The sequence below is a fragment of the Pelodiscus sinensis genome, chromosome 11 (genome assembly GCF_049634645.1).
Source record: "Pelodiscus sinensis isolate JC-2024 chromosome 11, ASM4963464v1, whole genome shotgun sequence".
NCBI classification, from domain to species: domain Eukaryota; kingdom Metazoa; phylum Chordata; order Testudines; family Trionychidae; genus Pelodiscus; species Pelodiscus sinensis.
Genome location: NC_134721.1, coordinates 38,859,654 through 38,885,038, shown reverse-complemented (window position 1 = coordinate 38,885,038; position 25,385 = coordinate 38,859,654). Strand labels below are relative to the sequence as shown.

Here is a 25,385-nt window from a genome sequence, read left to right as displayed (position 1 = left end):
AAGCAGGAAAGAGGGGGGTAGCAGATGGCTCCTTCGAGCTGGCAGCATGCTGAGCTCTCTTAAAAGCTGGCTTGGCACGAGTATTGGCTCCTACCTGCATCCCTCACCCTCTGCACAGCGGTGGAGGGGAGGGGCAGAGACGGCTCTGCAGGATCAGGTGTTTGTGAGGCGCCCTCTTAAATGGGGGAAGGAGTGTGTGTAGTCAATGTACTCAGCTTTACAGTAACAAGGGACATGTCACCACTTCAGGGGAGCCTCCCAGGTCTGGGTAGGGCACCTGCCAGCCCCACCAAATCCTACCCCCAGCAGCAGCAGCAATAGTGCTGGGCCTCGCGCTGCCACCCAGTCTTCACTCAGTATTACTGGAGTCACAGGCACCTGTGGGGTCCTGGGGAACTCTCACCCCACCCCATCTTAAGCACCCACTGGCAACCCTGGGCCACTCCCTGCCGTAGAGCATCCAAGATTTAGTCAGGCATATATAATACTAGTCATGGAGAGGGCACTGTGAATTTTTGTCCATAACTTTTACTAAAAATGCTCATGACTAAAACACAGCCTTATCCATTAAAATGCTATTGCTTGCTCAACTTGTTTTCTGGCTAACTGCAGGGTTTCTTCCCCCAACACTCTAAAGTCAGAAGCAGTAAAAAAACAGCCCACAGTTCATGTCTTTCTCCATATTCCAGGAGCTTAAAGAAATTTTTACATAGCACTTCATGACAAGGTAGAAAGTGGGGTTAGATGTAAGCTTGTGGTTTGGACATGGGTCTAAAATTCAGGAGACTGGAGTTTCTCAGCTCTGCCACTGTCTTGCTCGACTCTGGGCAGATCATTTATGATCTCATTTTCAAAAGGGTTTGTGTGCTTGCAGTCCCCATTGACTTCAGTGGGATTTGGGGACCATAGCACTTAAGAAAATTAGGCCATTTTAGCTCTCTGTTCTCCAGTTGTTGCTTTCTTATCTCGCAGGTGTATGAAGGGTGAATTCATTCATGTTCACAAAGTTTTCCCAGATCCTCTTACAGAGAGAACACCATGAAGTTTACCATTTTATAATGTTCTCATGTAATTATTTTTTTTTTAATACAATGATTCATAGAAATGTCCTACGGTGCTTACTTTAAGGCAGATGTTTTGTTTTACACCTTACTGGAGTACTAAGGAAGTAAAAGTAATACTCTTGATTTGTTTTTGTGGTTTTTTTTTTAAGCTGAAGGGATCAGAACTAGAAATCACTCTTGTCAGAGGAGGCTTACATTATCGTGTTGATCCAGCCTGCGCTTATGTCAATCTCATCATTTCTATTAATGGTACAGAGCAAGGTAGGAGACTTTTGTTATAACTAGATACAATTAATGTTTTAAAGCCTTCACCACATAAGATGAATTAAAGAATATAATGATAGATAACAGGAGAGAAAAAGTTATGTATGAAAGTAGGGCTGATTTCCTTTACCTCCATAGTGTCCAATGTGCTGGCCACTAGCCAGATGTGGCTATTTGGCTGATTGAGTGTGGCTAGTTCACGATAGCAGTAGCCACTACTGTTTTAGAACTGATTGGTCACCACAGCTTTACATAGTACATTTCAGAAGTAGCTGTGTTAGTCTGCTTCAGCAAAAACAAGGAGTCACCTTAAAGACTAACAATTTTATTATGGCATAAGTTTTTGTGAGTTGCAATTCACTTCATCACATGCATGAAGTGAAAGAAAAGGAAACAGAAGAGATACAAATCTGTGTGTTACATTGGAGCTAATTCAATCAGCGTACATGTAGTGAAAATACCTAAAGTGGAAAATTACTTATGGTAATAAGTGAGCTATTCTTAATCTCTATTTAGACCTACTCTGATGATAAATTTGCCTATGAATTCTGACTCAGCAGTTTTATGTTGCATCCTGTTTTTGAAGTTTTTTTGCTTGAAGATGGCAACTTTCAAGTCTGTAAGTGTATTTAGGGAGGTTAAAATGTTCTTCCACTGGTTTTTGTATGTTACCATTCTTGCTGGCTGATTGGTGCCCATTTATTCTGTTACATAGAGACAGGCCAGTTTGTCTCATGTACATGGTAGAGGGGCATTGCTGGCACATGATGGCATTTATCACATTAGTAGATGTGCAGATGAATGAGCATTTCGTGGTATGGCTGATGAGATTAGGTCCTATGATGGTGTCACTAGGGTGGATGTGTGGACAAAGTTGGCAATGGGGTTTGTTGCAGATTCCTTCCTGGGCTAGTTTTTCTGTTGTGGGGAGGGGTTGGGGTGGGGTGGGGAGAGTGTAGTTGGTGGTGAGTGTGCATTTTAAGTTGGGGGGGGAGGTTCTGTAACAGACAAGAACAGGTGTGCACACTTCCTTGATAGATAGTGCTGTTCAAGCGAATCTGATCTCGTTCATGAAGGGCGCATGCACCTATAGTGACAACACCTTGCATTGTCAATGTGTCATAAAAAATGCTGATTTATCAAATCAGAAATGTTTAATTGAAGCATTGAATGTGATGAATTTACAAGAAGTCATCAGCAGGCTCTTTTGTTCTTGCCAGCTCTCCTGATGGGCTTCTAGGGACCTCATAACATCGTGAGGTTATATGCTAGATGAAGCCCCATCATGAATATAGTGGTGACAGGCTCACCACCCAAGTCCAAGCTGACCTGGAAGTAACTAACCCTATCCTATGCTTGTCCCGCATCATCTACACTGCTGTTTTTATGGACTAGCTCAAGAAAGCCTAGAGTAAGTCTGTTTACCCAGGCTGAGAAGCACACTGCCATCTGCAGTGTATATGTATCCTGAGAGACCTGCACCAGGGGCTCCCAGCTCTGAAGCAGAGACCCTGTAAGTCCTAATAACCCACAAGGTTTCCAGCTCCTTGCTGTGGAGCTGGGGGCCAGTCTCCGATCCTGTCACAGTCCATATTTTGGAGTTGCCCAGAAGCATGGACCCTGAAAGTTCTGGTGTCCTTCGGGCAGCCACAATGAGGCGCTTCCACCACTTGCTTAAAATTATGAATTTGTATTTATTTCTAAAACTAAGGTTTTAACTATTTAATTTGCAAAGGGAGCTGAACTGAGTGCAGTGTTGTTCTTCTGAAAGATCTCTGACTCCTGAATTGTTCCATTCATCTCAACAGCATGATAATGCTGTAAATTATCATTCACATGTCAACACTGATTTAACTGCTGAACCTTTTAACAGAAGCATTCAGCTCATCTTCTAGTCTTTGTTGATGATGGCGCTTGATTATAAGCAGGTCACATTTCCTTCTTGGTATTAAGAGAGGTACACACTGGTACACACAGCGTACCAGTCAGCCTTACCTCCGTCCCTAGAAAAATCAGGGAGGGGATCCTAAAGGAATCCATTTTGAAGCACTTGGAAGAGGGGAAAGTGATTAGGAATAGTCAACATGGATTCACCAAGGGCAAGTCATGCCTGACCAATCTGATTAGCTTCTATGATGAGCTAACTTGCTCTGTGGATATGGGAAAGTCAGTGGATGTGATATTGCTTGACTTTAGCAAAGCTTTTGATATGGTCTCCTACAGTATTCTAGTCAGCAAGTTAAGGAAGTATAGATTGGAAAAATGGACTGTAAGATGGATAGAAAGTTGGCTAGACTGTCAGGCCCAATGAGTAGTGATTAACAGCTCGATGTCTGTTTGGTGGTCGGTTTCTAGCGGAGTGCCTCAGGGATCAGTTCTAGGGCCTGTTTTGTTCAATATCTTCATTAATGACCTGGATGAGAGGATGGATTGCACCCTCAGCAAGTTTGCAGATGACAGTAAACTAGGGAAAGAGTTAGATATGCTGGAGGGCAGGGATAGGGTCCAGAGTGACCTGGACAGATTAGAGGATTGGGCCAAAAGAAATCTGATGAGGTTCAATAAGGACACCTCAGTCCCATTGCAACCTACCTATCCGGGGAGCTCAACATCATGGCGGACAACCTCAGCCATATGTTTTCATACCAGCACAAGTTGGAATTGGACACTCGAGCCTTCTGAGAGGTCTTCCTGAAGTGGGGCCAACCCGGGATAGACCTGTTTGCAACCAAGCCCAACCACAAGTGTCACCAGTTCTGCTCCAGGGTGGCTCTGGGCAGAGAATCTCTAGGGGATGCTTTCCTTTTAAAAAGAGATGCCCCCTCCGATATGCATTCCCACCACTTCCTCTGATTCGCTGAGTGATTCGCAAAAATCAGACAAGATCAAGGATGCATAATTCTAGTTGCTCCATCATGGTCCAGGCAGACCTGATTCCCTTATCTGCAGAGGTTGGCAATTTCTAGTTCTCACGTATTCCCTCCACATTGCGATCTGCTATCCCAACAGCACAGCAAGACACTACATCTTGATTTGACAAAACTCCACCAAGGCATAGCTCCATGATGCTGAAGCTACCTGTTCCATTAGGTAAAGCAAATCCTCATCAACAAATAGGGAATCCACCAGACAGACATATAAGAATGGGCAAGGTTCTCCAAATGGACAAAGGGTAAGAACTGCATCCTCCCCAATACCACCCCCTACCAGTTGTGCTAAAGCTATCTTTTAGAACTACAGGAAGAAGGTACTTTTAGCACAATAAAAGTTCATGTGGCTGTGATTGCCGCCTTCCGCAGGCCCACTTATGGCACCTCCAATTTTGTATATTCCGTCACTAAGCATTTTCTCACTGATCTTCAGAATACTAAAGATCCTAATCAAGCTATCCTTTGAACCAATAGCGACCTGCTCCTGGCTACACCTCCCCATGAAGGTGGCCTTCCTGGTAGCCATCACCTCCAGCAGGAGGGTAGGTGAGATAGCAGCATTGATGTCTGACCCGCCGTACACAGTTCTCACTAAAGACAGAGTAATGCTCAGACCCCACTCCCAAATTCCACCCGAAAGTTTGCACACCCTTCCATATCAGTGAATCCATTCACTTACCTGCATTTTGTTCTAAACCCCACAACAACTCAACCCAGGCAGTGTTACACAATCTGGACATTCGACGAGCACTTGTTTTTTACCTTGACAGAATAAAACCATGGAGAAAGTCAACAAAACTTTTTATGTCATTCGTAGAACAGTCAAAGGGACAAGCCATCTCTTCCCAGAGAATATCCAAGTGCATCTCTTTATGACACGCTTGTTATACTATCCATAACAAACAACCACCACTGGTTGTGACGGCACATTCCACCAAAGCAGTGGCTTTCACCACAGCCTTCCTGAACAATGTCCCATTAGAAGACATTTGCAAAGCGGCAATTTGGTCTTCCTACCATACCTTTGCGAAACATTATGCACTTACCTCCAGCATTGTTCCAACAGCGTCAGTAGGACATGTGGTGCTCTCCACAGTTTCAGGAGCAGGGCTCCAAACGTACCTCCATGATAACATGCTCTATAGTCACCCAGAGCGGAGCACCCATGGGGACATCACTCGAAGAAAAAGAAGAGAGTTACTTGCCCTCTGCAGTAATGGGAGTTCTTTGAGATGTGTGTCCCCATGGGTGCTCCACTACCCTTTCTCCTTCCCCTACTTTGGCTATAACCAACGTAGAAAAGGAATGGAGATGGGACATCGCACACGTGCTTAACGAACACCAATGGCACGAGGAGCCACTACTGTGCATGTGCAGCGCAGCAGGGTACTGCTAGAAAAATCTCCCATTGCCAGTGCAAGGACGTACCAGCATCCAGAGTGGAGCACCCACAGGGAAGAACTCCCATTACTGCCCAGGATGAGTAACTCTCTTTTCCTTAAACAACAAACGTAAGTCTGAGCTTGCTTCTGGGCTTGGTTGCTTTGCTTGCTTTGTCATTGCCCCAGTTACCTCTGCTTCAGATATTTTTTATACTTCTGATTTGTGCCTACTAGGACTTTACCTGGCCTGTATTTCAATGTGATTCAGCATATCTCAGGGTGAGATCTTGCAACCTTACATCCTGTTAAGTATTCAGGAGATGGAAGAAGCAGTGGGGAAGTGCTGGTTGCTTTCAAAAGCTGCTGAGGCAGAAAATGATGTTCAAGCTTGCAATTCCCCTCTCCACTATCAACATTTTTTTCCAAGTTGTGTCTATACCTAAGTATGAGAAGGCAAAGATAACTACAGACCTTTGCAGTGTCTCCAAAGCCTCAGATGTTTTTGGTTGCCAAAATCTTTCTACTGCTTTGATGCCAAAAGCTCCAACTGGCCCATATGCAGTAGCTGTAACACCTTTGACTTTACCCCCAATAACAACTTCTTCACATTATGCATGTTCCATAGCGATCTGTGCTGTTCACTTATGTATCAGAATAAAGGATTATTATTTAAAATTGCTCTACCAAATATATATATTTCCTATTTAACTCAATAAAAATCTGTTTTGTTTAAAGTATTTGCTGCTGCCTTAAAAATTTCCATGTGCCATATACTTCAACATTGCTATATCACAGAAAACAATGTTGATATCACAGAAGTTAGCATTGGTGTAACACCGAGTCCCTAGAGTCTTTGACTACCATTTAGTGTAATGGCCCAGTTGCTTTCTGTAGAGGCTCCGCCAAGGCTTCTGTTGACTACAAAGGAAAACTGCATGTGTCCATCAGAGTACTGAATTCAGCTCATTGGTATTTTTTCTCATGTTCAGGCTTCACTGCGGGAAAACTGAATTGTGACCGCAATTGTGCTTTGTCACAAACACAATATAATTCCTTCCTCACCTTTAACAAATGAGATGATATATAGAATTCTTTTTCATTAGCTCACTTACAGACTGTCAAAAATATAACACAATAACTAGGGCAGCAAATTTATTTAAAAAATAATGGCGATTAATCAATTTTTTATCACAATTTTAATTGCACTGTTAAGCAATAATAGAATACTGTTTATTTCAATATTTTTGGATTTCAAATATGTTGATTTCATTTACAGCACAGAAATATACAGTACTCACTTAGTATTAATTTTATTACAAATACTACAGGATTTACCCAGTGTTGCTCAAATCCTTAATTCAATTAATTTTTGTTTTTTGGAAAATAAAATGAAAATGTCCATGCTTCATTTAAATCATTGCTGTGGAGTGGGGCTGGGGATGAGGGGTTCACTATGCAGGCTGCTCCCCGGAAAGAGAAGACAACTCCACCCTTCTCTCACTGCAGTAGCTTGAGGCCAGGTGAGATCCACCTTTTCACAGCCACGGCAGCAGGCATTTCCAGGGAAGGGGTGCATGTCCCCTGGCTGGGGGACAGACACACTCTCTGAGATCTATAGTAGATAGATGTCACTTTCTCTACTCTTGTCCCTGCTGGCCCAATGGTGTTATATCTGTCCCAGTCCCCATCTCTGGCCCCTTGCTGTCTCTCCCCTGTGGTCATCAACCAGTAGATCGATATCTACTGCTAGATCTTGGAGCCTCTGACAGGTGATCCTGACTGGTTTGACCAGGAAGCTCTCAAGTGCTGGCACTTCAGTTGCCTCTCCCCACAATGTCATATTGTTCTTGTCCTCTTGCCTTGGAGCTGCCCCTTGGAAGCCTCCTGCTTGCTGTGCAGGATGTGGGAGAGAGAAGGGGGGGTGCTGATGTCAGGGTGTCCCTCCCCCCCAATCCTGTACCCTATTTCCACACAGAGAAGGGAATGGACGGAGCTTGGCAATGCAAATCTCTGTCCCACTCATGCGCAGTCTGGCTGCGTCTAGACTTGCAAGTTTTTCTGCAAAAGCAGCCGCTTTTGTGGAAAAACTTGCCAGCTGTCTACACTGGCCGCTTGAATTTGCGCAAGAACACTGACGATCTCATGTAAGATTGTCAGTGCTTCTTGCGGAAATGCTATGCTGCTCCCGTTTGGGCAAAAGCCCTCTTGCGCAAATGCTTTTGCGCAAGAGGGCCAGTGTAGACAATGAGGTATTGTTTTGCGCAAAAAAGCCCCAATCGTGAAAATGGCGATCGGGGCTTTCTTGCGCAAAACCGCATCTAGAATGGCACAGACGCTTTTCCGCAAAAAGTGGTTTTGCGGAAAAGCATCTGTGCCAATCTAGATGCTCTTTTCCGCAAATGCTTTTAACGGAAAAGTTTTTCCGTTAAAAGCATTTGCGGAAAATCATGCCAGTCTAGACGTAGCCTCTGTGTGTCTGTCATTCATTCTCTCTCTCACACACACTCACACACTCTCCTTCTCACACAGTCCTTCTCTCTCATCTCCTGACCCAGCATGTACTTGGGGGGTTGTTTCTACTTTTACTGCTTGCAAAGTGGGTTAGTTTGTTTTAGATTGGACTGTGCATTTCATAACTTTTGTTTCTCTCATGCCTACATTTAATTCTTTGAGTACTTAAAATGCCTAACCTGTCATGTCTGGAGTACTTAGCCTTATGGTTAGGTGTGCTCCTGGAGGTGGCTGGCATGTCCCTGCAGCCCCCTGAGAAGGTCAGAGCAAGGGTTCTCCACATGCTGTCCTTGCCAGCAGACACCATTCCTACAGCTCCCATTGATCAATGGGAGGCTGTGGGGTCAGTGCCTGTGGATGGGGGGCAGCACATGGAGCCATTACTGTACATGAGGCTGCTTTGGCTCTGCTGCTCCATCCCTGGGACAGCTGTCCAGATGCTCTCAGGGTGGGCAGGGCGTGAACCCACCACTCTGTGTTTTCCCAGGCAACTGCCCGATCCCCTAGTCCACTCCAGCTCCCTAGCTTCAAGCCCACCCCCTCCGCTCTCCCTGAGAGTGACCAGACACAGGCTCAGGGACCCTCTGAAGGTAGGGAGGGTGTGGTGGGCTCTCCTATGAACTTGGGGGTGGGCTTTATCCCATCCCCCTTCCACCCACTCATGCAATGTCTGGGCTGCTAACACAGGCTGTGAGAGGGATGGACCTGGCTGCTGTATTAGGAAGGCAGGATAAGGGACCTGCTGAAGGTGGTTGAGTGGGTTCTGGAGTTGCTTAGGAGCTAGTGCATTTGCCTGGGGAACACGTGATAGGTTCAAGCTCCCCTGCCCACCCTGGGAGTAACCAGGCACAGGACAAGGGACCCCCCCCCCCAAAGGCAGGGAGGTGGGGTGGGGTGGGCTCTTGAATGGACTAGGACAGGGGTCTCCAACCTTTTTAACCTCAAGATCACTTTTTCAATGTAAGTACAACGTAAGATCTACCTCAAACCCAAATACCCTGCCCAGCTTCCTTCCCACCCTTCCTTGGGGCCCTGCCCCTGCTCCACCCCCTTCACTGAGGCCTCACCCTGCTCACGCCATTTCCCTTACTTCCCAATCTCATTCACTTTCACTAGGGTAAGGAGTTGGGGTGCAGGTTCTGGTCTTGGGCCAAGGGGTTTGGAGTGTGGGAGAGGATTCCCTGAAGGAAGGGAGCAAGAGGGATAGGTTCTGGAGTGCCCTAGGGGATAGGGCATTTGCTGGGGGAGCGCAGGTTCGGGGGCTTGAGTCCCTCCACATGCATCCCCTAACCCTAACACACACACACACACCCAGGGTTAGGGTTTGGGTTTGGGGTATTTTATTAAAAAAAAAAAAAAAGGTTGAGAAACACTGGCCTAGAGGATAGGGCATTTGCCACACGCCGAAGTCTAGAACCTGCACCTCTACCCCAGCCTGGTGAAAGTGAATAAGATTCAGGGAGAAAGGGCAACAGAGCGAGCAGGGTGAGGCCTCAAAGAAGGGGTGGAGCAGGGGCTGGGCCCCAGAGAAGGGGGGAAGGAAGCCAGATAAGGGTATCTGGGTTGGAGGTAGAGCTTACATTGCACTTAAATTGAAAAAGTGATCTTGTGGTTAAAAAGGTTGGAGATCCCTGTTCTACAGTATAACTCCCTTCTTCCAGACTCCTCCCTTTCCATTTTATGCGAAACAATCGAATTCCAGGCACATCCCATTGTCCTAGCACAGCCAAACTGTTTACCTTGTTTTAAGTTATGGTAAGAGGAAGCTGCATACCAAATTTGATTGTTCTAGCTCTTAGCGTTTAGGAGGAGTTCTTGAACACCCAAAATGCAATACTTTGTGCAATTATTCAGATGGATTGTGTCAAGGGGTGTACTCCCCTTGTGCAGATTCCCACGATCAAAATCCCCCACGGGTCCACTTATCAGGGTCTGTACGGCCCAATGGCCGGATTCTGAGTCTCAGATCCCACTCTGTGGGGTCAGTGTGGCTCAACACCCTAAGTCGTCGCCCCCCCCCCCCCCCCCCCCCCAGCACACTGAGTACTTGGGGTTTCAATTCTATGCCCATGGCCACTTCCTACCACCCCACGTCTTCCCATTGCCATACTTCCGGCCTGTCTCTGGAGCCGTGCCTGTCGCTGTGGCTGTGGTGGTGGCTGTTGTTACTGGGACTGTAGCGGCTGCTGCATCAGTTCAGGCTGCATCTGCTCCTCGGACTCTGGAGCTAAATTATTTGATTTCATTGTGGTCTCTTCATTTAATATGCATGTATGTACATCTCTTGATTAATATGCAAGCCAGTCTCTGTATGTGTTGGATTGTAGTGAGTGTTATATTGCATTTAATATACATTCAGTATATATTTTTGAGTTGTATATTGATTTATCCAATATAAAATATTTGCACAAAGTATTTTGGTATAGCTGAGGAACATTTTGTATTTGTACTTTTCAAAAAATAGCCAAATTGTCTATGTTGCATGCAAATAAATGTCTTTGTACAGGTTGGACCTCCCTGATCTAGCACTTTTGGCACCTGAGTGGTTCCAAATGAGAGATTTTGCTGGACAAGGGGAAGTCATTTCTGGTCCCCCTACCACCAGCTCCCCAGCCTGGCTTCGCTCCTGACCTGGCCTCCTAGCTGGCTCCCCACCTGCCACCCACCCCTCTGCCCTGCCACAACAGCCCATGGTCCTGCCGCTGAGGCTCCCAGCCCTAGTGCCAGAGCTCCTCCTCTAACAGTCCTGCCTCAGCAATATCTGCACCGGCTCTGCCAGCCTGCAGTCCCGCTGCCGGGGCTTCTGGCCCCTCCACAGCAAACCACTGCTCAGCTGCCAGTACTCCTAGCCCCACCCGCACGCCTGTGCCAGCACTGGCCCCGCCCTGCCCACTCTACTGCAGCAGTTCTGCTGAGGGGGCTCCGGGCCACACCGAAGCAAACTGCTGGCCCATCAGAACCCTCTGGCATTCTGGCTGCCCTGCCGCTGGTTCAGCTGGACTCCTGCGGCAGGACTTCCAGCTGCTGGCCCTCCTGCAGCCAGCATGGCTGTGTTCCCAGCCCCAAGAAGACTCTTGCTTGTGGCCCTCCACTGGGACTCTCTGGTCCAGCAATATCCATGGTCCTGTCAGAGTCCTTGTTGAGAGAGTTTCAGCCTGTGCTGTTTTATTACTAAGATGGCATCATGCATAAATATTTGCTTCCTTTAAGATTTTAAATTCATGTTTCTGTCAAAGTGCATGGGATTATTGCAGTTGATTAAAGCTACTGAGAGACGCCCACACAAATTCTTCAATGGAGATTAGATTTCTTTAAACTTAACAAGAAACAAGGCTTTTTTCTCTTATAATGGGCTTAATTCAAGAAAAAAAGAGACCCATAGTTCATATTCTTCGGATAAAGAAATGTGATGGACATTTTTTAATTCACTGTAATCAGTATTGGCTTTACATAATATAGCAAACTAAATAGTTCATTGCAACATACAAACTCATTTCTTAAATTACATTTTAATTCTTCATTTTTGTTTTTGTTTTTAGATGGTGTATTGCTGCTGGAAAATCCAAAAGGAGATAATAAATTAAACTACACCAAACTTGTAGATGCTGTCTCCTGCATTTTTGGTCTTAAAAATTCAAAGCTGGCAGTGTTTAATGGAAAAACAGGTAACTAGTGTTTGAGGATGAAAGCTGAGAGAGTGCATACAGTAGCAATTCAGTTGATTTTCAGAGAATGTCATTGGCAACTTGTAGCATTTTTTGTATCATTTTTTCAGACTGTGCATGTGAAGTTTCTAAAAAGAGCTCATGGGACATATGCCCAGTCTTCTAGGACTGATTTTTACTAAGCATATGAAAATGTGTTTATAGATAGTTTACAGTTATAGACTATCTAAATGGTTTTAAAAGTTCCTACTAAATGGTGTTCATTACTTTTGTTATGCTATCCATTTCCAATTTGTGTTTCTTTTTCAGTTCTCATTAGGATGAAATTTCATCCATTTTAGAAAGCGTTTTCATCAGGGTAGTACTGTACCATGAGTTGGCAAGCTGCCATCAAATATAGTTGCATGATTTTGCAAATAAACTAATAGATGGAGTTAGAAGTTGAGTACAAGCTGATTTCCCCTTTTAGTCAAATTCTTTGCTGTTGCCATATTTTTGTATTTCACAGCAGAGCAGTTTGAGGATCTCCAGACTTCTTCTGTTAGAGAATAGTTTATTTTGAAAATATTTTTGTAGGATTGAATTTGTGCTCTGGCTCTGTTAACAAATGTAAAGTGAACTTTATGGGTTATATACAGAGCACACACAATTTAGCAAGCAGGACAGAGATAAAGTGGCTGATAAAGCAGAAACTGAACACTGAAAAATGTTGCAGTTTGTGACCATGAGACCTTAGAAACAAACTGGCTTTATTTTCTTGTTTCCGAGATCAAGACTCTGTTTTATGATAAAATTACATTTTGTATTCCATTGTCTTAGAATTAAGGGACAATTGGCTGGTAGTATAAAGGCTGTAAGTAACCAAACCACTCACTAAATAAAATAAGAGAAAAGAAAACTTTGATTAGCAAGAATTGTGAAGTTATTTGATAGTATCTTAGTGAGTTATAGACATGACACCTTGAATAGTGTTGCTCTAGACTATTTTGAAAACTGAAGAGTTTAAAGTTAATATGGACTCTGCAAATTCAAGGTTCAACAGGAGTGGATTAAGGAGAATTGAAAACTATCTGCAAAATTGACACATCAGTGATTATAGAAAGATTTTTTTTGTATCTTTAGAAGTATTTAAACCTGAAGAATAGCTAACATTAAGGGGATGGGGAGATGTAAGTAATAATTTGATCTTTGTGAATGCAAAGTATGAACAATTGCCTTAAAATTCTTTCTGAGCTGTTAGGAGCGGAAGTTTGTACCCATATATATTATATCACCTGCCTTAGATCTGTATCGCCACCTTTTTACATTTTTGTTTTCTCTGTTTTGTGTTTCCTAAAAAAATACTTTTATCTTCATGTCTTCAGTAGAATGGCTTTGAATACCTGCACTGAGCCTCTCTGATGCTCTCAATTTGCCTTATTCAGCTTGTTAATGTGATTGGTTGCACAGACCAAGTGTAATATTTCTACCATAAAGATTACATTGCTGTTAAGGATTGCTTAAGTAGACCATCTAAAATAAAACTTGGCTGGACAGGAAAATCTTTCCTTAAAATGATTTTCCAAGTAGCAGCAAAATGCTGTATTTGGAACAGAGAGAACAAAATCAGAAATAGTCTGGTGTGAAGTTGTGGAGTCAGAGATATAATTTACTAGAATGTGTTCCCCTTTTGCCTCCCCATAGTCTGAGGTGTTGGTGCAGGCTTTTGTCTGGGTCAGTGGAGGAAGGAATACCTTTGGCTCCTTTTAAGGATTGTGTTTCCATCTAGCCTTCGGGGAGGGGAGGCCTCTGTTGGACAGAAGGGTGCAGCATTCTGTTTGCTCCCAAAGGGAGGTTTTTAAGTCCTTCCTCTTGCCCAAGGGTACCAGTCTGTTTTGGGGAGATACCTTCCTCCCATCTCTCCACAGTATTAAGATAGGACTGGGTTTGGGGTCCGTGCTGTGGAGGTACGAAGGTATTTCTCCCACACCGCCAGACGGTCCTGAATAGAGTGGGTTTTCTTGTCTTCATCTCAGCAACTGAGGGACACGGGAGGTAGACTGAAAAATTAATGTTGTTGCTATTTGGCAGGTGTCCAGCGAAGGCGATTGTTCAGTAGCAGGTCTGATATCTCTTAAAGAAGGTGTGGAATGGGTTTGGGGCATCTGATGTCCGGTACAGCGAGGACACAACCCTCTGTTCTTCAGCCCCTTAACTCTTGTATGAGGGGACGATAGTGGAGTCTCAGGGCAGTTCTGAGAGTTAGAGGAGTGAGGGCTAAAAGCAGCCTTCAACTAGATGGACTAGATTGCAAAGGAAGGATGATTTGAACAAGACAAATTATGGCTGGATAATTCTCAGCTGTGTTCCTTATTTAACTGTCAGTTTTACTCACATTCCTGATGTCTAGTCTTGTTTCTTATGAGGTCCAGGACAAAAGGTTTCAGCAGAAAATACACAAAGCTGCAAAAGTGAAAAGTATTTTTAATGGTCAAGACAAAATGTATACGTTGTGCATTTGAGGATAGGCTAAACTTTTTTCCTTGAGAAGAACTGTGGTTTTGGGAATCCATCTTGCTGTCGTGCTTGGAGTTGAGTGGCCATGTTTTCCTACTGTAAATCTCCACTCCAGGCTGGACTGAAAGTTTTTAAAAACCTTTACTATTGATGTAAAATGATCATTTATTGTTTTTAAATGATGACAACGTTGCATATGGAGAGTTGTCTTTGTGTTGTGTTTGTGTTGACATGGCAATGGCCCTGTGATACAAAATACTAGTTACTTGAAAGTTGTTTCACAGTTTCAGTCACTCGTGCTTGTCCACTTTCTGGGAACCTCCTAAATGGATTTATTCCAGTTATCTAGATTACTACGAGTTCCTGGGTCAGGTCTCTTATTTGTTCGGTAAAGTACATTGTATATTTAAGGTGCTCTATAACGGATACATAATAATCGTGGGTCTAGTGCATGGCAGAGCTAGGCACAACTAATCTTGATGCAGTTTAAAAATAACTGTTGTACCCTAACATCTTTAAATGTTTACATTTTTCTCACTGTTGTACTTTAGTGACTTGATTATTTTCTGCTTTGTTTGAAAATACTTGTTAACCTTCTGGAAACAGCAAACATGCACATTCAAACACATCTCCTTAAGCATTCAATTTGCTGGAAAATGCTAACATTATGAAATATAAGCATGGTGTAATCTGGCCTCTTACTCCTGAAACTGTCCATATTTCTTCATTGCCTAAGAACCTTGTGGGATATTTTGTTTCCTTATATACTTGCTGTTGCATCAAACACTCCTGATCTTTGGAGTAAGATGCACCATACCATTAGTTCCTCATTAAAATGTAATGAACGGACAGAAGCAGTGCACTTGTCAGAGCGTATTAACTGAGAGGAATACAGCTGAAAGTGCTTTGTCATCATCAAGTGATGAGGGTCATTGGTAAGGTTTGTCATTGTCTGATTCAGCATTCTGAGAAAACTTAGCTTTATCAGCTTTAGTGACATCCCCGATATGGTGTTCTAAATGATTTATCCCTTCTATGGACTCATTTTACTACAACAAAGACAATGTCAGAATGTTTTAGTGTCTTAAAATCTTTCTGGTAGTGGCTTAGCTGGGAAAATACCTTTTGTTTTACCCACAAGTTGAGGTGTTTACTATGAGTAACTGAAAGACCTTGCCATCTCCTGGATGTCATTTGTAAAATCACATGTGATTTTTTTTTTAAAGCCAAATATGGCTGAGAACTTTACAAATTGGATAGTAACAGACCATGAATCCCAGAGATGATTTGGCTTGGTGATGTTCTAAGCAAAAAGAGCTCACAACCATGCTTGTAGCTCAGAGGTTCTCGCTCTTGTTTCCCCTGAACATGCTATAAATATTCCATGGCCCTAAGGAATGGTGAGCCAGCTTGTGCCACCACAGCTGTTCTTTCAGTCGATTCAGAAGTAGCTAGCAGAGCACCTTCCCAGGGCATGATGCCACAAGGAGCCCCATGAAGCTAAGTTGCTTGGGCTTCAGCTTCAGCCCTGGCAGCAAGACATGAGAATTACCTTTCTGCGTTGGGCCCAATGACTCTAACACTTCTGTTTGTTTTAGCGAACCCCCTGAAATCTGCTTGTAGTCCCCAGGTTGAGAAGTGCTGTTGTAGCTGCTGTTATCACTTCACACTGATTCAGCAGTCAGTCCAGGCTTCAGAGTGATGTTTAGAGTCGTTTTGCTGGTTATGTTCATTGACAACCGACTTGCATGTCACTCAAGCATAACTTGACTACATGTAGACTCAGTGTGTATCGAAGTCAGGGAGTGAATCTAAAGTATGAGGCTTGCCGACTATTATTTCCATGTAGACAAACCCATACATGTATGCACTTATTAAGATTCAGGACTATCATTCTGAAGTCTAAAATGTTTGTTGTATCAGTGCTATGTAACAGAAGGATGGCTGAGAACTCTTTTTGCACAGCATATCACCAAGCTGAAGTATTGCTGTGTTTTCTGGTCTGCTACCACGAGTTTTTTTTAGTTCAGACATTTTGACTTCATGAAATACATTTGTGCATTGTATAGCTACTGTAAGGCATAAGTGTGCCATGCCAAGAGCCCTAAACCATTGTGATATCAGAGATAACTCAACCAATCATCACACTCACTCTACAGGTATGTAGAGGTGCCAGCTCCATCGCTTTAGGCCATATGTTTATTGATAAGGGGGCACAGTAAAGTAAACATTTATGTTATTGCTGTTTGATTCTGTTTTAGTTAATACATGAAAACACCAAGGACTTAATATATGATCAGATCATTTTATTTGCTACTGCCTTTGCATTAATCAGCACCTTGAATAAACATTGTCTAAAACATGTTCTCTTGATGCTTCAGCTATAAAATTGATATAGAAGCAAAGACTTTAAAGTTTTAATTTGATGGTTTGTAAGTGGCTGATACAAACAACATTTTAAATTATGTATATAGTTATGATTCTAGAAGTTGACCTCTAAGTTGGATGAGTTTCCTGGTTTTCCTGTACTAGGGCTGCTTTTTCAAGTGACATCTTAACTTGCCAGTCTCTCTTGCAGTCTTCAAAGTTTTTTGTACTATAGTGCTGTTGTGCATTCTGAGCCTATTATGTTTGACATGCTAATTTCTGTAACAGATGAGATGCTTTGTTTTATGATATAAAGCATCTCTAACTTGCTGCACAAGTTCACTCATGCTTTTCAGAATGAAGAAATATCTCTCTCGTGAGAGAGGAAATCTGAAAAGGAAAGCATTTCTGTAATGGAAACAGTAGCTAGAAATCCTCTTTGCCAGTTAATCAGATGAGGGCTGGATGTTAGTTAGCCTATAATGGCCTTACTCATCTCACTTTTCTTTTTAGAACTGTTGAACAACACTGACTTACTGAGTCTCAGTGGAAAGACTCTTCATGTGACATCAGGGTCAGCTCCTGCTTTGATCAATACCCATGATACCCTTCTCTGCCAGTATATCAACTTACAGCTAGTGAATGCAAAACCACAAGGTACTGTGTGCAGGATATTTCTCATTTTAGCTCTTGGTTTTTATCTGTTGTAATTTAAGTTTTGGACAACACTGTTCACTATACATATGTTTGGATTGGTAGCTGGTGTGTTCTATCCCATTGCATTGTATCCCATATAATAGAAACTTTTTAATGTACAAATTGGAAGTTGAATGTTAAGTTTTTTATCACTTCTTTTGTAAAAGGGGAAAAAGAGGAGCAGAGATGGGAATGATGATCTTGTTGGCATTTAAATATGGATCATTCAGAATTGTTCTATTTCTGATTATTGGTTTGCATATGCAAAACTTGATCCAAAAGGCTACAGTGCCTAAAATTGACTTGAAAACACCAGCTTTGCTTGAGGAATTATTTCATCATCAATCTAGAGATCAAAATATAGCTACAAGTCTGTATATAATTTGGAGTCTTGTTCATTAATCCCATTGTATGCTCATTACTTTGCCATCCTCTTTCTCCATCCTCTCCTCTCTTCAGAAGACGTACTTGTTTTACCAATGAAAAGTTTCAGTGTGGATTTTGTTGAAAGAACTGCTCTCTGTGGGCCCTGATTTGTGCATGACTCCTTTTGAAGTCACAGGAACTCAAAAGTGTGGGCTGGCTCTTGGAAGAAAATAGGATCATAATCAGCAGTATAATTCATGAATTTTACTTGGAGCATTTATACTCTGTACTTCTGTTTAAGAGTAGATCACCTGTATCGTTCTGAAATGGTTTTTTTCCAAACCCCCTCTTCAATTACTGTGGCATGCCCATTGGAGGGGTGCTAGTGACTTCCTTTGATTTGTTGATGTGCTTGCAGAGTTCAGTGCTTATGGGTTTATAGCTCCAAAAGACAACTTTCTGGTGATTTATCTGTGATAGCTATTTGTAGTATTCTAGATAGGACATGAGTAAATGAATGCTATTGAGGAAACAGGTGAGTTGAAGGGAAAAGTCCTGAAATTATTAGGGATGTTAGAGTGTAGGCAAATAACCGTTTACCCGATATGCTGATCGGTTAATGGTATTGATTATACTTAGTGGGGAGATGACTTTGCTGTGACAGGGCAACAAAGCCTCCTCCCTGGGAGCGGATGGGCAAGAGCTGCCTGATCTGCTCCTAGATAGGAGGGTTCACTGTGGCAGTGAAGCCTCCTCCCTGGGAGCAGAGCCAGCAGGGGCTGGTGTTCCTCTTCCCAGCTTATTTAAGCTTTCCACTGCAGAGCCCACAGCAAAGTGCCCCTAGGAGGGGACTACTAGCTTATAAAGCTTTTATTAAAGCTTTATACTGTGGAGCCCGCAGTGTGTTACGGTACAACCGTTGAGATGTTCAGCGGTTACATGGTTACCTATTTAACCAAATGTTAACATTGCCTAAAACTTACGAGTCAAGACAAATGCAAATATGTCTTATGAAGCAGTTTTCCCTGCTTAAAGAGCAGTAATACACAACTTGTTTCCTTAGAGTGTCTGAAAGGAATGATGGGAACTCTTCTGATGGAAAACCCAGTTGGTCAGAATGGACTAACATATCAAGGTCTTCTTGATGAGACAGCAAAAGTGTTTGGACTCAGGAGCAGAAGGCTAAAATTATTCCTAGATGAAGCACAAACACAGGGTGAGTTACTGAATGCTCGAGTATACTGTGATTTTTTTTTTTTTTTTTTGGCTTATGTACTTTGCTGTTTCTTTTTAATACCAGCTATCTATCCTTTTAATTGGATTCCAGTAGATTGACTTAATCATCTACAATCTATATTTCTTTCTAATTATCTCACCTAACAATTCATTGTTTTCTACCTAGTTTTTAAAATCCTTAGATTAGTATGTAAGTACTTGCAATATCAGGGCCTTAGCGTAGAGTGTTAATCAGACTTGAGTGCACCTGATTTTGGATTGCAAACCTGTTTTTAATCAGTGGTAAATTTATCTTGCCCTCATATATATACCCTAAGAGAGTATTTTTCATGAATAGTGCAGTTATGTGCATTACAAAAGAATGGCCATCCTGGGTCAGACCAAAGGTCCATCTAGCCCAGTATCCCATCTACCGACAGTGGCCAATGCCAGATGCCCCAGAGGGAGTGAACACAACAGGTAATCATCATGTGGCCCCTTTCCTGTCATCCCTTTCCCAGTAAACACCATCTGGGGACACCATTCCTAACCATTCTGGCTAACAGCCACTGATGGACCTAATCTCCATGAATTTATCTAGCATTTTGAACCCTGTTAAAGTTCTAGTCTTCACAACATCCTCTGGCAAGGAGTTCCACAGGTTGACTGTGCACTGCATGAAGAAAAACTTCTTTTTGTTTGTTTTAAACCTGCTACCTAATAATTTTATTTGGTTACCCCTAGTTCTTCTATTATGGGAACAAGCAAATAACTTTTCCTTATTCACTTTTTCCACACCAGTCATGATTTCATAGACCTCATCATAATCCCTCCTTACTCTCCTTTTTTCTAAGATGAAAAGTCCCAGTCTTTTTAATCTCTCTTTATATAGGACCTGTTCCAAACCCCTCATCATTTTTGTTGCTCCTTTCTGAACCTTTTCCAATGCCAATGTATCTCTTTTTGAGATGAGGCGACCATGATGAAATGGCTAGTAATAGTTCTCTACAAGTCCTGTCAGTTGAAATTAGAAAGGTCAGTTAGTAATAAAAATGTTAAGTATATGCTGATGTGATGAATACATGTAAAAATAAGTCTCTAATTAGTGGGGGGAAATTTAAATAGTAGCAGATCAGATTTTGAAAATCTGTTCTGCAGTAAACTGCCCATCTTTCTAGGAATGACTTGATTCTTTTTCAAATATTATTAGTGCTTTAATTTAATTAAGAAAGGTGCTTTGCTATATTTGTGCACTTTAGAATCGATTCTGGGGGAGACCATAACCGCAGAATGGTCTACTTGAAGGGCTTTTCTAGTCATGCCAAAATTATCATCTGAGCCAAGACCCTGGATCAGGGATGTGATGAACTTAAGTACTAGGTCATACTAGGTCTTGTTTCATGTGAACCAAAAGATCTTAAGTGAAATGGTTGTGAAATATTGTAACTGTCTGGTTTGAACTCTTGCTAAAAATAATTTGAAGATTGATGTTAATGAGTATAGAGGAATGCAACTTAGTATCATGAAAGCATAGCAGATGACAGAACATAATATACTCTGCACAGGTTCAATTTGTGTAAATGATATGTGTCTGTGTGTGAAATCTTGCTGACTAGAGAGACTGCTGTCACTTAGCAGCAGTTGATGTAACACTCATGCATCTTTGACAAAAACCAATGTCACTGGAGGGCAGAATAATCTTTACAATAAATGATCACTGTAGCTGCTCAAATAACTTTCACAGAGAAAATACTGATGTAAAATAGTAAAATAAATAGAAGAACGCAGTACTATACAGTGATCGGGTATGGGAAGGGGGGAATTGAGGAATGATCTTCAGAATTTGTTTTGCTCAGCTGTGAAATATACCAGTGCAGTAGCTGCCTTTTTATAGTATAATTTCTACACAGTTGCAAATAAAAATGGGTAGATTTACTCTTTAGGTTAAATAAAGTATAAATTGAATTAAGGTATAAATACTCTTCAAAGGCTAAAGACCCTCATTTCAATATTCCTGGCATCATAGCTCAGCCCCAAGAAGCACAGTTCTTTCATTTGGTTTACAGGCTGATTTGTATACTAACACAGTATGTTGGTGGTAGGTAGACAGTTATGTTGTCTCAATTCAAGTTCTCACTTTTGTTTTTCCCTGTTAATCTGATATAATATAAGAAGTGATTTGGAACACTTTCTTACGGTATAAATGCACAAATTGTGTTAATTCAATTGTTTTTTCTGACTTCTTTATATTAAATTATATGCTGCGATGAGCCAAGTTCCATAATTAGCAAATGTTTTTAAAGAAAATAAATATTTTTGAGTAAATTATATTTTGGGGCTTCTCTAAATTATTTATTACAAATAATGGCAATTCATATTTCTGCAATATTACTTCTTTTTAACTATCTTTTTATCCATCATTATAGCTGCAACTCCAGAAAATGAGTGAAATTCATGATTCCATGTTTAAAGCTGAAATGGCAAACAGCTGAGAGACCAGAGCAGCTCCTGCCTGTGGAGCGCCCAGGCCTGCCGTGGACAGGGGTTGCTCCGTGGGATGCCGGAACAGCCCCTGCCTGCGATGTGCCTGGTCCCACTACAGGAAGGGGCTGGGCTTAACTTACCTGTGTCTGTGGTGAGCCCCCGGGCAACTGGAGCAGCTCCCTGCCTGCTGCGGGCAGAGAGCTATTCCACCCCACAGGTTAACTGTTCAAACCTTCATATACCTATTCAGAAGATACATATGGAATGTGGTGTCACAGATCTGAATCGGGTGGCTCAGAGTTGTTTTTTCAGATCGTATCTGTGTCCAATAGAGCCTCTGAGTTAGTCATGCGAGTTAAATATTAAATTGCTGTTGGTTTTTGTGTGAGCATTCCTTCTCATGTTCCAGAATTGAAAGGTGTTTTTCTCCGCTATCGCCGATGCTGAGGAGAATTTTTGCTCTGTGTATGACTATAGATGTGGCCCCAATTCATTGCTATGAAGTGTTGGCTTGTTACTCCCCTTTTGTGAGAGACCCCTGCCTGTGCAGAGTCTCAGTGAACTTTACAGAACTCCGAGACACAACAGTCCCCTGTTTTAGCAACTTATGACTTACGATTAAAGCTTTAATTTGGAAATTGCCTTAATCCTTGGATAAAGGTGCTATAGAAGAATTATTCCATCAGACTTCAGTGTAAGGATGTGAGCAAGTAGTCGAATACCTGATAAGACTAGGCTTATGGGGTAGAGTCACTACTCAACTAGTCACTCTCCTCCCCTCTCTCCCCCCTGCCTTTGTATGCAGCAATGGCCGGTAGGGGGAAGCAGGAGCTGGTGCGGGGGGGAGCCAGCTTAAAAGCACCTCCCCTTATCAACTAATTGTGTAGTTGTTAAAAATTGTATGGACCACACAATTAGCCAGTTACCCACTTGTTAATATCCTTACTTCCGTGAGACTTTATTCCTGCACTTAGGTGGGTTAGTGGGACCGAAACTATCAAGTGTGGAGAGCTGGATAAAATGACTTTCTCATTCCATGGTCAATGCTGCTTTTGTTCACGTCTGACAAAAGGAAATGGCAGACAGCGTTCCAGTAGCATAGAGCTTACTGAAAGATTTACCCAGCGCTGCAAGGAACTTTTATTTTTCTTCATTTAAATCAGTGCTGGGGAGGAGGGTTTAGGATGCAGGCTGCCCTAGTAAGAAGACTGCCCCAACCCTCTCTCACCACAGGAGCTTGGACCAGGTGAGAAGGGCCTCTTCATGGTCACTGTAGCTGCAGCGAGCACAGCTTGGGGGGGAGGGGGAATGCACGTCCCCCAGCTGGAGCAGGTCCAGGTTCATCTGCTCCCTGCACTTCCTTGCCAGAATGAGGAATGCAGACAATTGTGCACTTCCCCTTGCTCACTGACAGCAGTGTTCCCATATGAATTGGTAGGAGGGGCCTTCAGCCCTTCCCCCTGCCCTTTCTGAAGGGGTGTGGGGGGAGGGGGGCAGTCCGAGGTAGGGTTGGGGTTGTGCCAGTCATTCACCTGACTGGTGATTCTTCTCTCTTTCAGTGTGGTTTTATGGGAGCAATCCCATTTTGGGCATATTCCATTTTCTTGACACAACCAAACCCTTATCTTGGTTTACGTTATGGTAAGGGTTTGGTTGTGTCAAGAAAATACAAACCAAATTCGTTGGTCCTAGCTCTTACTGTTTAGGAGTTCTCAAACAAACCATCCAACAAACTCACTCCTGCTCAGATAGACAAACTCTCTTAAATATATAGTAGTTTTAGGTATATTTAATCACATGTATTTATAACTGACTCTTCTGCTGTTTGTTAAACTCTTTGTTTTAAACATACTGAACATGTGGAAGGAGACTAAAATAAACATATAATTGTGCTCACATACAACCCACTTCTGTCCTCAGGCTACAGATTTTTTTCAACCCACCTAGTTTTCTGTTCCCCTTCTCTGAATATTGTTGTCTTAGCAGCACTGAGGTCTGCTAAAGCTGCTGAGGGCACTCAGCCATGTGAAGGACTACATGTAGACAATGGTCAGTGTATAATGTCTAGTGAGAACTTCCTAAATATCTTTGAACACTTTATGCTGCTCAGATAACTTTCTCTGGAAGACATTTAGTGACCAGCTTTAGCAGAACAGGTTATTTTGTATCAGGAAGAAGTAAAAAATCTGTTCTTCATATGTAGCCCAGTAGATTAATGTTCTCTGTTTACAATAAGATCTATGGAGTTGGAAGTCAGGATGTCTTGTTCCTCTGAGTGCCACAACCAGCACAATTCTGAACCTTTAATGCTTCAAAAAGATCATATGACAAGAAAAAAATTGGTATACCAAAATCTTAGTAACAAGGTTGGAGAGGTCATTCTTTTTTATTAGCCCAAATTCTGTTGGTGAAAGAGACAAGCTTTGAAGCTACAGATTTGTAGTATATAAGTGATGAAAGGTGAAGAAGAAATAGAAAATGGAGATTTGGGTACCATTTAAGGAATCCGACAATTTCATTTTGTTGTACTAACTTTTTCACAATTGACTCCTGACCTCATATTATTGCAATGTAATGTCTTCCTCTTATCATAGTCATCATCGTGCATGAAACATTATGCGGACTTGAAGCTTCTGGGGTTTTTGTCCCAGTATGTATTTTGGGATATTTAAGTGTTTTTCAATGTTAAACTGCATGTTAGCTTCGTTGAAATCATACTAATACCTTGAAAATTTTGAGTGGCAAGCTTAATATGTGCTGATCTCTCCTTTGATTTCATTGCATTATCATGACAGGATCTGATTTCAGCTGAAGATTTCCTGTCTAAGCATCATTTTGGCTGAGATAAAGAGAACTGTCAGAATATGGAAATAAGAGTGTTGACAATGTTGTGTTGTATAAAGATTACTAATTCTGTTCCATCTTTTCTCTTGCCTTTTGTTCAGAGATTACAAAGAACATCTCCATGAAGACCCTGAATACAAAGACTGTATATGTTCACGTTATACCAACAACGGCTGAATGCTGAGGATTTCATTTTTATGAATAGTCCCATGTAGATTTTTTTTTCCACAGAAGAGAGATCTGATTCTAATTAGTATGTTTTTTAATTAACATCAAAGTTGTGTACAGTATTTTCAACATCAGCAATTGTACACCAATGATGTTTTATACCGGTGCATGTGTAATATGCTGCCTTTGGTTTCAAATACAATGTATTTTTGTTGTTATCATAAGATACTATAAAGGCTATTCAGAGTAATGTCAGATCTTAAGCCTAGATATCTATGCAGTAATTTGCCTGAAAGAAATGGAGTCGTACCTCAGTGATGCCATTCTCTGCCTGTCCTTTATGCAGAGGCTGTCTTTAATTTTCTAAACGGTGTCTCCAAGGATGTGTTACTAAAGCTTTGAAACTAATTAGGAAAGTTATCCAGTTCTGTGCATTCATTGATTAAAATACTTCCTAATTTCCATACTTCAAAACAATAAATTTGCTTTATCTCCAAAATCATGTTATCTGATTTGTTAGTATTTAATATCCCTACATACTTAAAGAAGATTATACTTTGATTCATTGGGGATCAGCAAAATCTAAAGAAAACATAGAATTTGTACAGTTTGTTACAGTGTGTTACAGATGGTTAGGTTGTGAAATTTGCAAAACATTATTGGTTTTAATTTTAGTTTATAGTATTCTGCTGGATAACCCAAATGACTAAAGCCCTTACTTCATGAACTTTTTCCAAAGAGGAAAGAGAACAAATAAACCAGATTATTGATTAGGAATGTAAAATCCTGGTTAATTTAGTTAACCGGTTAAACCGTAGGAACAGGAATGACTATAGCAAAAGACTTCGCAGAAGAATAACTAGGACTTAGTTAAAAATACCTTTCCATTGCTCTACAGCCTTATGCTATATTGCTTTTCTCATCTTGATCCTT

The 25,385-nt window shown here is 41.9% G+C and overlaps 1 protein-coding gene across 4 annotated transcripts in view; it reads left to right on the top strand.

Moving 5' to 3' along the window:
* The window catches only part of IARS1 (isoleucyl-tRNA synthetase 1), a 215,518-nt gene extending 190,567 nt beyond the window's left edge, over nucleotides 1-24,951 (top strand). For all 4 annotated transcript variants that reach the window (XM_075939705.1, XM_075939706.1, XM_075939707.1 and 1 more), the window contains 5 exons: nucleotides 1,214-1,325; nucleotides 11,691-11,816; nucleotides 17,193-17,336; nucleotides 18,805-18,957; nucleotides 24,386-24,951. In XM_075939705.1, the coding sequence (XP_075795820.1) occupies nucleotides 1,214-1,325; nucleotides 11,691-11,816; nucleotides 17,193-17,336; nucleotides 18,805-18,957; nucleotides 24,386-24,468 (618 nt within the window). In that variant the 3' untranslated portion in view covers nucleotides 24,469-24,951. The remainder of the gene's footprint in view (nucleotides 1-1,213; nucleotides 1,326-11,690; nucleotides 11,817-17,192; nucleotides 17,337-18,804; nucleotides 18,958-24,385) is intronic.
* Nucleotides 24,952-25,385: the final 434 nt, after the last annotated feature.